Genomic DNA, 13,256 nt, shown 5'->3' with positions numbered 1-13,256 from the left:
AAATTGAAACTACTCTATGAATTGTTTTTACTTCCATACTGATTAAACTATTGATTATTAGGATTTGGAGCAAATTTGTTAGATCGGCTCCCTCTTTGTCTTTAATTAAGATCCTATTTAGCAGACCTCTAGCTTCCAATTTTACCTTAGATATGATGTTTATAAGTTAATTTAAAATGATTTAAGTGTCTATTTTTATTCTAGAATATAAACAAATGACTCACTTGACATCTCTAGTGTATTCTTAGCTCCAGCTCTATAAATTTCTATAGCTAGAAATACATTCTCTAAGAATTTTTTAAAGCTAAAGCTCCGCTAAACAGACTCTAAGTTAAGCTTCAGCACTGTAAGGGGTGGGCATCGTGCTTCTTTCACTAGAGGTAGGTTCCACCGGAAGGAGCTCCAATACACAAGAGAGCACGACAATGGTGCTCACCCCTTGAATACTAGATTTGTGCAGATATGTATTGCTACCTCGTATCGATAGGTACATGTTGTTTTAGACATACATCGATCTAGTATCAATATATATGTCTTTAAATATTTGGAATTTGAAACATAAAAAGTTGTCTAAAAAGTACTTAATTTCATAAAATAATAATTTTATTTGAACATTTTTTGAATGAATTTTTTTATTTGAACATTAAAATAGAAACTTGTGGCAAGAGTTGTATTTTGGATATTGTGTTGATGTCCAAATGACAAGGACTCCTCCAATAGAAAATAAGTTGTTTTGGCTAAAACTACTTATATTTTGGATCAGGGGAAGTATTTGAGACTAAAGAGAGTACTTGAACAACAATTTTATAACCATGCAAAAATCAAAATCCACAAAAACGAAGGAGGTGAATGTCTATATATCATCTTGTCAGAAGATATGTGATCCACATGGCCATGCATCTTCTAACATTCAAATGTGCAATAACAACTTTACTATCCCGATTTGAAGTGCTGTGGATACGTCTTCCAATCTTGCTGGTTGTTTCTCAAATATGTTGTCACAAAAGAACAAAGCTGGAGATCGGTCATGTGGCCATGCATATACACATGGGCCATATATAGAGAGGCAGTCTCCCTAGCTAGAAACCATAACCAAGCATGACATGCACATATGATACAACTATGTACTGGTGGAGACAAGCAGGGTTAAATCAATAATGTTTATTAATCTCATGCATGGTGCAGTGTGCAATTTTATAAACGCATTGGGACAAAGTACTCGAAAGATCTCACTCCAATGCCCTGATCGACATGGTCAGATCCAAAGTACTCTGCCCCAGAACGGCTTCGCCGCTGCTGCTGCTTCCTTTTGTCTTTTCTTGCTGCTGATGCATGGAAGCTGCAGCGGGTGGCGACAGCGAGAGTGAGATAGAGAGCTCGCTGCTGTCCATGATCTCCTGCTCGCTCGGTGCAGTGGTCTTTCTCTTCTTGGCCTCAACCACCGTGGTGGGGGACAAGCTGAGCTGCAAGTCTGGCGTCGAGTCCTGTGCCTCTGGCGGCCGCTTGCGGCACGCATCGTCGGCCGGCGTGGTGGAAGCCCTTTGTCCTGCGTGCTTCTGCCGCTGAATAATTGATCGCACATACAATAATGTTGCGTCAGAAATGGGTTGAATTTATCTAGGGTTCGTGTGTAGCGTGAAGGGCTGAAGGCCGGATATATATGCGTGCACCAAGACGGCCGTACCTCGAGCTGCTGGGCATCTAGGGCTACTACGTCGATCCCGACGGGATCCGATAATCTTGTGATAATGGCTCTGTTGCTGGTCGGGTGGCTGACGACGCTGCTGCCGCTTCCGGGCCGCCATCTGAACGGAAGACGGCGATCGCCGGACACGACCGGCGACATGGCCCACGGGAGAGGCCGAGAGCTGCTCCCGATGGAATTGCCGAAGTTTACATCCCTTCCTCCTGTCTCCACCCTGTGCTCTCCGGCGGCAACGGCCGCGCCCTCGTCAGTGAAAGGCCACCAACGCCTCTCGCTCCGCATCGCCGCGGAAGATGCAAGCGGGTGTTGCTGCGGCCCAGTCGACGGCGGCTTGACGTCCTTCCTGGAGATCATCACCTCGCACTGGTTCAACGCCCACTCGTGATGCCTAGCCGGAGATAAACTACCGGAATTAGGGTTTCCTTTGCAGATACTCTTAGCTGGGAGCTACCTGTATAAACAAAATTTACCTGAAAATGGAGTTTCTGAAGTCAAAAGTTTGCGTTGGAGCCGGCCGGTGCTGGAGAAGCCCATAGAGCCGGCTGACCTCCGGGCCGCTGCCGTTCCTCGACGCGAAGAAGCCGCCGTGCTCCGGCCTGGAGGAGGAGAGCGCGGCGGCTCTTCGGAGGAACGACATGTCGTGGAAGCGCCGATCGCCTCTCATGAAATGGAAGTTCATTGGGGAATACACTGCACCACATGAAAAATACTCCAATGAGAACACAAGTTCTTAAATAGAGGGTGAGAATCTACTACATGCAGATCGAGAAAATTCTGTGCTATGTATGTATACAAACCTGAGGAAATTGCTCCTCTCTGGCGACCATCCTGGTCGAGCTTCTTGCTTCTGTACATCTGAAAAGAAACGGATTGTCAGAATGAGTTATGTAGCTGTATGTTAATTCACAACACACTACAGTAATGCTACGAGCAATCTTATTCAAGCAGCAGAAGTAGATCAACCGATTATGCACAAAGAGAATCATTTACCTGCAAGTGGCTTTTTACATGAGCAATGCTGAGTCCTCTGACATTCATCATCTGAAGCACCAGCTTAGGGGTTGCTCCTGTCAACAAGCATAAGTAACAAAATTGTTACAACACAGATAAAGAAGTTTGAAAAATTCGACTTAAAAAAGAAGTTTGAAAATTACAGAGGAAAGCATGCAACATCGATCTAATCACAAGAAATGATGTGCCATATGATCAAGTACATACTTTCTTGCCCACCGAGCCTCTCGACAGCGTGGACGAAAGCCATGTGGAGGCCAGGCGTCCACCGGAGCCGAGGCAGCTTCGACCGGTTGTACTGCCGCACCGACGGCACCCTCTGCTCGCCTCCACTCCCCTCCGACTTGCTGCACCCGTTGGCACCGCCCTTCCTGCTCTCCGAATTGTTGTTGGTGCAGTTGTTGTTGCTCGAGATCCTACTCCCAGAAACATCAGTGGTGCTACCCCCATCATCATCGTCGCCGTCATCTTCCTCCTCGTCGCTGCCGACTTCCCCTTCCTCGCTCTCAGCATCGACACCCTCGTTGAGGTCCAAAGCCTTGTTATCCATCGATCTCTCCTCATCATCCTCAAGAACCTCGACAGGTACTACTTCCTTATCCTTCACCACCTCCCTCATCACTTGCTCTTCTCGAGCTACCATCTTGTATTCTACCGTCAGTCTCTCTCTACTGATCTGCCATGCATGACTGGATCCGATCATCAGAATAGTATGTGCAGGTAGGAGGAGGAAAGGGGGAGGATGAAGTGGGGAGGAGGGCAACAATGATAAGGAGTGGGGAGGGGAATAAGCATAAGCAAGCTAGAACGTGGGAATAAAATAAGTGAGAAGAGGACAGGCATTCTCCTTCTACATTGACTGGTTTTGAACAGCGTAGCAAGAAATGATGTGTGTGCAATACTGGACTCTGTCCTTGTGTTTGGTTGGTACCAAGGCAAGGGCCACACATATATATACACACAGAAAGTCAGAAACAACAAAGTAAAAGTAGATTAATCACAGAAACTTAGTAGCTAAAAGAAAGAGCTTTTAGCAAAGTTCATGGGCTAAATGGAGCAGACATACTTTACATAGCAGCAGTGAGATCTTTTATAGGTGTTGTCCTAGCTAGGCTTGCGCGGCATGCACGAGCGAGCTGAGCTAGTAGCTCGATCGATCATGTGACCCAACCTGCCAATCTGGCTCGATTCCAAAAGCATTTCTCGCTCTAATTTTCTTTTCAGTTTGGGACACTGACCCCCTTGTCGTGTGGATCTGAGCTGCCAATCCGTGACAGAAAAAAAAGCGTTAGCGGTTGACCTCTGCCTACCTGCCCCTGGCCCTCTGAAAGGCTTGTCTAAACAGCTGAGATAGCTAAAAAGGACAAATACGTGGGTTGGTCTTCGTCACGTCATGACATGCATGGCCGTGTATTTATTACATTCGATGTGCACATCTAACGATCTATGTACCTACACTAAGCATAACCAGCCTTCATTCTAAGTGAGTACTGGTGACCGGTGAACTGGTTTCCTGGTTTTCTGCAACATGTCTATTGGTTTAATTTAACTCTAAAAACATATAAACTCCCTTTGATTCTAAATGTATATTGTTTTAGGGAATTGAATTTCCTTCAATGGAGCTAGCTTGCTATCAATAACAGTGCCATGTCACTTGTAGTTTGCATAATAGACAACCATGTCTCTCCCTTCTCACTGCTCCTTCCTCCCCATCTAACCCACCATCCGGTCCCCTCGTGGCGCCACCCGCTCCCTCCCACCACACCATCCCCTGCTAGATCCAACAGGGATCCAAGCCCCACCACCGTTTTGAAATTGTCGACCACTTCAAGGATGACCGATTTGGCCGTGACGACAACCAAAAACACCTTGACCCCATCCACGTCCCATACTGACAACGTTGCCATCGACGAGTCATAGAGGACGATTTCAACACTGAGGGCACAGACAACCAACCTTCCTCCCCCCCCCCCTCACCAACTGGCGTCGAATCTAGCAACACCTAAGACGGCGATGGTGGATGGCTTTGAGCTCTGCTTGTCACTACTACAGAAATTATTTTTAGAGGTGGTTCGTAATCGGTTTTTACAGGCATTTAGCGCAACCGCCTATAATCGAAGGCCTATGGAAATGAAGACGTAAAATACATGTGAAAATCTATTTCTAAAGGCGGTTTACTTAAGCAACCGTCTGTGAAAATAGTTTTCCACAAGCGGTTCACATAAGGAATCGCCTTAAAAAATCTTATGTGAACCGTCTTAAAAAATCTCTATTTTCACAGATAGTTCACATAAAGATCCGTCTGTGAAATTAATTTTTATTAGTGGTCTAAAACTCTACAGGGTCTCAACCTACTTACTTAGACAGAAACCGCCTATAAAAATGAAACATAGGTATCATAAAAAATAGTTTTTATAGTAAGATTTCCTCGTCCTTGTCGCCTCTCCACCAACCGGCCTCTCTACCTCCTTTCCTCTCTCATAGTGAAGCCCGAAGGAGAGGAGCAGCACGGGTCCAGGAGTGTTCTCGCGTCCTCGATTCACATGCTATAATAGCTAGCACTTAACGCTAGCGATTTGCTTCCCGCTCATTCTCTCACCTCCACGTTGGGCGAAATCCTAGTCAGCTAGTGATATCGACCTGTTGAAGATGCACTTAGCATTTGCCACTCTTCTCTAAATATAAGTTGTTATAGGACTTCTAGGCACTTGTCTCTCATTTTCTTCTTCTTGTGCCCTTGCTAAATAAACGGTATCCCTCTCACGATAAATATGGTATCTTTTTCAATGTGTAATAATTGCAACGCAACAATATCATTTTAATTAGCACTTTCTTACACAAGTCTAAAATGACACTCATTTGGAACGAGATAGAGTATATGATCGCATATCTATTCATATATAGGTATATATGTGGAGAGGCGCCAGCAACTATAGAATAGTCATATAGAAATAACAGATGAATACACTAACTTACGGGATTCTATTGAAAATGTTAGTGATAGCACCTGATACATTGGTTGAAACCTCGGTACAGGAAATTACCAACTGGTCTCAAGCGTGTTCTTTCTTCTACAGTGTGTTTTGCAATTCAATTGTTGATAGACCACCATAGTGACACCGTTAATGCACCGCGGAGCGTTAATACACCCAAGGGGGTCTCCATGGATCTGGGCAGCCTCCCCAGCTGCTTGCCACCACTGTCTGTGGCTTTAATTTGTTGGGCGTCTGCGCGCGACTAAATGCTCGTGGAGTGTGTTCCTTCTTTTTTTTCTTTACAAAACTTTTTGGGTGAATATCATTTCTTAAGTTGAAAGTTTTGTACCCTGAGTAGAAACTCTTCTTGGATTTTTTTTTTTAGTCAGGGTTAAATGGCTTGAGTTTAAAATTCAAATAGGTGAACAATTTGTACTTGGACTTAACGTGAACTTATTTCACTTATGAGTTAAGGATCAAACTTCTTTAATTTATGTGTCAAGGTTCAAAGACATGAGTCAAGGTTCTTTAATTTATGTGTCAAGGTACAAAAGTTGCAGCCAAAAGTTCAAATTCTCTTAGGTGGGGTGGCGCAGGCAAGATGGATATTGGATCACAATAATGGTTCTGAGTTCTGACTTCCGAGAGTAGTTAACTTTTGGCTTGCTTGGTTTGTGCCCAAGCTAACCCTACCAAAATTTAGCTAGCCAAAATTTTAACTATGGCACATTTGGCCAAAGATTTATAAGCAAAGGTATGAGGATATGAACAAGTAGACGTAGAATTTCAAAAGGTTAGAACCATACAAATGAGTACCATTTTTTTAAGATAGCCAAATTTTGCGAAGGTTTTGATTTGGGGCCAATGATGAATTACACCCTTTGCCTGTAAGCAAGGAACGCGTCATCTGATAAGAATTATTTTTCCTTTTGGAAAGGACACGATAAGAATTATATGGCAGGTATAGGTTCCATATATATATGGGGGGCATAAGAAATCATGACATCCAAACCAACCCTTTTGGTTGGTGGTTTGTAGCTTGTCAAGTTTGGAATGCAAAAGGGTAGGAAGATGTAGGCATCCAGGCCGGCCTCATGAGAGCTTCCGAAAAGAGAGACGATCGCACGGATGGGCGGAATGAGGTTGCGTTGTCACGGCATTCTTGGGGTGAGCTGCGCGCAGCAGCTGCCCTCCAGCATGATGCGTAGGTGGAAAAAGCAAGGAAGGCATGCAAAAGGAGGAAAAGGAATTAAGCCACCCGTTTGTGTGGCAATAACGAGATCATCAATGTGCATGCCTGCACGAGGACAGTCAGTAGTTAAGTTTTACAGTGTTGGAACGGTCCGGATCGGTTAAAATACTAACTATTATTTAAAGATAGTATTTATATTATATAAAAAGAGTATATTACTACTGATTCTTAAATACAACTAGCAGTAATAATTATTACTACTACTGATCATTAAAAATATATCTCTTGTTGAACTAATATTATTGCTGATTCTAGCTACGAAACCGATAATGATAATTTAAATATTACTCTCGATTTAGGTTACTAACCGATAATATCAATCACTATCACTGTTAGTTCTTACTAACTTAATTTTTTATATGTGTTTAGAGTTTCTAAATCGGTAATGATGATTATTTTTTAACCGGCAGTGAAAAGATGGTGTGGATGAATTTTTCTACAGTAGGGATCTTTTCGTAGCGTGGAGATACTGTTGAAAAAAGGATGTGTACCTTCAAGGGGCATACAGATAAAGAAATCTAGCAAGCTATACAGGGCGTCGCAGATGCCAGGTGAAAAATTGCAAGGAAAAAGAGTACAATACAACAGTTTTAATTTTTGCTTACAAGTGTCCGATAATTTTAGTATTTTTTCTCGAGCGGCCGACAATCTTTCTATTATACTTTGTATCTTTCCTGGTAGTAATAACAAAACATCAACAGCATAATTGCCATACCTCATGCAAAATATTACGAACAATCAGTCACTTGCAAATAAAAACTATTGGGAGTATCCGTTAATCTTGTAGTGACAAGAGGATAATATTATGAAAATTGAGATAACTTACGTCGGTAGAATGATATGATTCGTTTCTAGTAATATGTTATGCCACATAAAGTTAAGCCATGTTTGTTTTCTGTTTTTGTTCCTACTTCTGCTACTGCTAGAAATTAGGGAAAAAAAAAGGTTCTGAAGAAGTGGTTTCTGTGAAACTAGAAGTCTGTATCTAAGGAAAATGACCTAAAGCTAAGAAACTCGTTGAGAGACATTTTTCTGAGAAGTATGTGCTGAGAAACTAAAAATTTATTGTAGAAGTCAATAACCTATTTTCAAAAACAGCTTTTCAAACAAGCCAAAAATATAGCTTTTCAGAAAAACCCAAAACCAGAAGCTCAAACAAACAGACCTTTAGTATCATATTGGTATGTTCTAAGTAAACCCGATCACATTTTAATCTATGGCAAATTGTAATTTGGCCAATGTATAACTAAATATAAATTAAAAAACATTCATATCAAAGAGAAAATAAGGGGCATAGTCATTTAGGATATGTTTGATTGGATGGATATCTTTGAGTGGAAGATGACATTTAGTTTTTTAGTATTTGGTTGAAGAGTAAGCTAGATATGATGGCTATCTGGAAGGAATATTTTTCTCAGATACTGGATGAGGGTATACATTAAAAATTGTTGGACGTAGCCATCTATATTCTGGATGAGTTTTATCTCTACTAATGTGGCATATTCTAATTGTTAGAGTAAATATATTTTTGTTAGTATCCTTTAAATAATATTATCTTCTAAACCATTTATCTAATTTGTGATTCGATTGTACCATTGTATTCATTACAATTAAATCGATAAAACAAAAACTTACATGATTTTGTTTCGATAAAAAAACTAAATATATGATAAGTGAGTGCCATAAATTTTGGCTTACCTATTCAAATTCTGTCCTTCCAACCAAACATAAAATTAGATCGTCTTATCCATACTACAAAACAAAAAATTAAATCATCTTATTCAACAAAATATAAATGACCATATTTCATCTAACTTGTCTTCCAAATAAACGCAACTTTAGTAGATCTTACCATAAGCTGACACAGCTGATCAATCTTATCAGAGTTTTTAAATCTTTTTTCTCTTTTTGCTGCAGCGCATATTCCAGGGCAGTTGATGGCACATGATTCCTGTGGATCAGTGTCATCAAGTCTTCTTCTAGTAGTACAACAGATCTTTTTATATCTGCATGAATGAGTTTGCTTTGTGTGTGTTCCTATAAGTACACGTATATACTCCTCGTGCATACAATATAATTCTTAGCAAACAAAGGATAATAAATAGCAGTGCCATTCTCCCATTAAATCATCGCAGCTAGAGTATACATATAGCCAGCAATTGTACAAGAAAATACAACTCTACATTCACTTATGCATACATGCTTATTCTCAAACTGTTTATTTATATTACCTGATACTTACTCATCTATTATTTTTCTCACCTATTCTATGATTATTTTTTAACTACTCTTCCGACATAAAACTCAATTCAAATGAATGATCATGATAAATCATATGTACGTATACATATATAAAAATTTCCCCTCCTGTAGAGGACAAAAATTTGTACAAGAATCAATAAAAATGACAAACACACAGCCACAAATTCGATCGAACCCATTTATGGTCTTTGTATTTAATTACTTACAAACTTCACTTCACACTATACAGGATCTGTTTCACCAATCTCATAACAATGGAAATAATTTGGTCGTCTTAGTCCTTGAATCGCGCAAAAGAATCACCATGGGGACGGTTCGGCAGGTGTTAGGTGAAATCATGCTAGCTAGTAGTTTACTCGATAAATGCTGTCAGAATCCGTCACTTAATAGTTATAAGTGACACTCGTCGTTTATATGGTCTCGGATTGGAACAGGATCACAACTCGTTATTTATAATATGTCATAAAGTTACTTGTTATTTATAACATTAATGATACGTAAAATTATAACCCGTATTAATGAATAACTCATATGTAACGAGTCTAGGCTACTCTTCAGTACGGGTCACGTTACGCCCTATCATTTATAACTTATCATCAATCCGTTACTGATGACTTAGCTATGTTATTAAAGCTGATAAGATACTATATTTTCTTACTTAATTTGTCCAACTAAAAACTAAAAGTATTATGTAGAACTGAAAAAATATTATGCAAAAAATTTACAACCATGCTATAGCTAAACATTTACGTATAAAAGCACAAATGTAAATACTAAACTTATAACTAGTGTAGAGTACGACAGCGTAGTAGACACAAACATTGTTTTATTTTTCTTTTATTTTTCTCTTATTTTTTTCTTACCTCAACAGCACTAGAATAGGAACCACTGTATATTTCTGCTCAATTTTGATGTAAGGGATGGCGACCGGACATAAACGCATGCTTCGAAAATGATGCAGAAACTTTAAGGGTGATAAATTAATCTTCTAAGCTATTTTTGGCATCGAAAATTAGCCGAATCAAATGAAGGTGGAGAGAAATGGGTGTAATTTTTTGATATCCATAGAGAAAAAAATATCAAAATCAGAGTTCGTATGTAAAAGTTATGCCTATTTTATCGAAGACACTCCGAGTCACATATTAAATTACGATTGTTGACATGAGATATTCTAAAATTCATAAAATATTTGTACAAATTTGACATGAGATATTCTAAAATTCATAAGATTTTATATGTAAATTAACAATTTAGTAATAATCAATTCACTGAATTCAACGATACGGCAAAACAGTCATGACAGATCATAACATCAGTTATGATCCGTCATTGATGACCCTCGATAAAAAAGATTAAAAGAATAAAATATTCAGCTTCCTTTAGAACCTATGCGAGGGTAAGGTGATAAGATGGTTATACGCGTTAGAGAAGGTCGCTGGTTCGACCTCCACGAAACATAGAGTATAAATATAATGTGAAAAATAGTACGTGACATATGGCAAATAGTGATGGCCCCTATGTTGGATAACTTGGATGAAAAAAATATTTTTTTATTTTTTTGGTGCTAAAAAATGTAAAAAATGTTCATCAGAAACAAGTTATAAAGTGAAAGATTAAAATTACGACTCGTCACTTATAAAAAATCATAAATATCAAATCAAAATTATAACATATCACTTGTAATCTCTTTAGTGATAGATCCTTAAGTAACGAATGCATCTCCATAATATTTATCACTCCTTACTTGTGTATTTTTCAAGTGACACCCGATCGACTCATTCCAAATCCGATTCCTAATTTATAAAGTAGTATTTGCCTGTCGATCCCACACCAACCACTTTGTTCGATATGATCGATTGGCACACTCAAGCTTCAATCCGAGCAGCACTCCATTACAGCATGCACTTTAACTTATCGTCATTTGGACCAAGCTGAACGTAATCGTACATAATTAGATGCAGTCCTGGGGTTCATATGATGTAGTAATTTAGCAGCTATAAATTAAAAGTCGAAAGAGACTTCTGTTTTTAAGTAAGGAATAATATTTATTTCGGTCTCTGTATAAAATTATGCACGTAGCCATTTATTATTACAAAGTATGACCCAAAGCCCGACACTCCGGGTAGAATAAAAGACAGCCTTTCACACCTTAATATAGTTAAATAGTAATTAAGCACAAAGTCTATTACTAAACTGGCATCTATATTGGACATAGACTTCCATCAATATGGTCTCCAAAACCCGACAAGCATATCTTATTAGAGATCTTTCCTCCTCTTTCTGTAATATAAACCATAATCAGATCTACTATGTAACTTTAAAAGAACCTAAACAAGTTTGTGATGTTGTCTTATTAAAAATATTATCATTACGACTTAACCATATAACTTAGCTGTGAGGAACCGTCTAGATAATATTGTGACTAATCACCAGGAAGATCATTATTCATAATCATAATCTTGACGATTAACCAGAATATCATTCTAGTAGTCTCGTCACGTGCTTTGTGCCCAAAATTGTAACACATACATTTCCAACATATACATCACAACAAAATTTAAAAAAGAGCGAATAATTAACATTATATTACAGGTATTTAGCCATGCAACAATTTACACCAATTTACAACAAAAGACAACAACATCTACGCAGCGGAAGTATAAACCTATACAAGGACTCCACCCCAAAAGCACGACCTCCGAGAGTAGGATGAACTACTCTTGCTCGTCACCCTAATCGGCAGGCACGAAGTAGCCAAACATCGGCTCTTCCTCACCGGCAGTATTTGAAAACGCATGCATGAGTACGTAGGTACTCGCAAGACTTAAACTATCTAGAGCACATATACATAGCTCGACTTCAATGATTTTGCATTGAGCTATTAGTAAGAAAAAATCACATGATTAAGTTAAACATAAGTGGTAAGCTACCTAGACACATAGATGTGAGCAACTAACTTAACCAACAACAACATAATTCTACTCGACTATAACCAACTGAACATAAATAATTGGAACCATTGAACCTATATGTAACAAAGACCAACTCAACTTTCTCCCACATATTCAATCATCAACCACAAGTGAAAACTCTACGACAGATGCAGATGGATAGAAGCATGCTCATGATCGAGAGCGCGATATTTCAAAATATTTTTACACCCTGTAGGGGATACTCCTGGATCCATACGACTTGAGGACCATACGGCTTGCATGACCATACAGGTCCATACAAGGGATACTCATGTCAACCTTTCCCAATAAACCCCAACCATTTAGATCATGCATCGCTCGACACGAGATACTAGAGCTACTCCCTGAGCAAACTAGCACCTCTTACAAGCCCGCCCGCTCACACCGTCGATGTTCATGCCCAAATGATCAGAACTACATAGATATTCAACTCGCTTTACCATTAGATCGGCATGCGGTGAGTAAAGTAAGTGCTAAAGCCAACTACATCGACAATCGATGCTTAAATGACGTAAGCGGTCTACGGTGTTCGGGTTCCTCTCCCGGCCTGCCCCCAGGACTTTCCTCCGGAGCAGATAACATCCCTAGCACCACCCACATCTCGTCTCATACTCACCACTCATCCAACCATCATCAACCCATATCCAACATTGTGATCATTATGAAAGTAAATATCGCCTATGCTCGCAAACGATGAAATAATCACCGCTCGACTTCTACCGAATGACCTATGCATTGCTAAGTATTTCGATTTGATTTATAACCTAGATATCAGCAACATACTCAAGGTGACAATGAAAGGATGAACAACAAATTAAGGTACAAGTAATGCATTCAACATAGGATCTACCTATTTGTACCCGATCTCAACTCGACACATGCAAACATACATAAGCATAGTTCATCAATTTTAGACTTCATTCAATTGAACAAAGGTGTAATATGCTTAGTTTCTTGCCTTGCTGCTCTGGCGGTTGTCTGATACTCCCCGCACAACACTCACAGAACTCTAGGAGGTTGCCGTCGCCTTCAACCATGGCCGGGTCACACGCTGGTTCTTTGTTCACTAAACAAGAATG

The 13,256-nt window shown here is 39.6% G+C and overlaps 1 protein-coding gene across 1 annotated transcript; it reads right to left on the bottom strand.

Moving 5' to 3' along the window:
* Positions 1–816: 816 nt before the first annotated feature.
* On the bottom strand, positions 817–3,741 carry LOC133918717 (uncharacterized). Its single transcript, XM_062362732.1, has 6 exons — positions 2,924–3,741; positions 2,696–2,772; positions 2,503–2,560; positions 2,176–2,395; positions 1,685–2,093; positions 817–1,562 (listed from the first exon to the last, which is right to left on the bottom strand). The coding sequence occupies exons 1-6, from the start codon at positions 3,417–3,419 to the stop codon at positions 1,230–1,232; spliced, it is 1,593 nt and encodes a 530-aa protein (XP_062218716.1). The 5' UTR covers positions 3,420–3,741; the 3' UTR covers positions 817–1,229.
* Positions 3,742–13,256: the final 9,515 nt, after the last annotated feature.

Source organism: Phragmites australis, chromosome 5 (assembly GCF_958298935.1).
Source record: "Phragmites australis chromosome 5, lpPhrAust1.1, whole genome shotgun sequence".
NCBI lineage: Eukaryota > Viridiplantae > Streptophyta > Magnoliopsida > Poales > Poaceae > Phragmites > Phragmites australis.
This window is presented reverse-complemented; position numbering and strand designations above follow the sequence as displayed.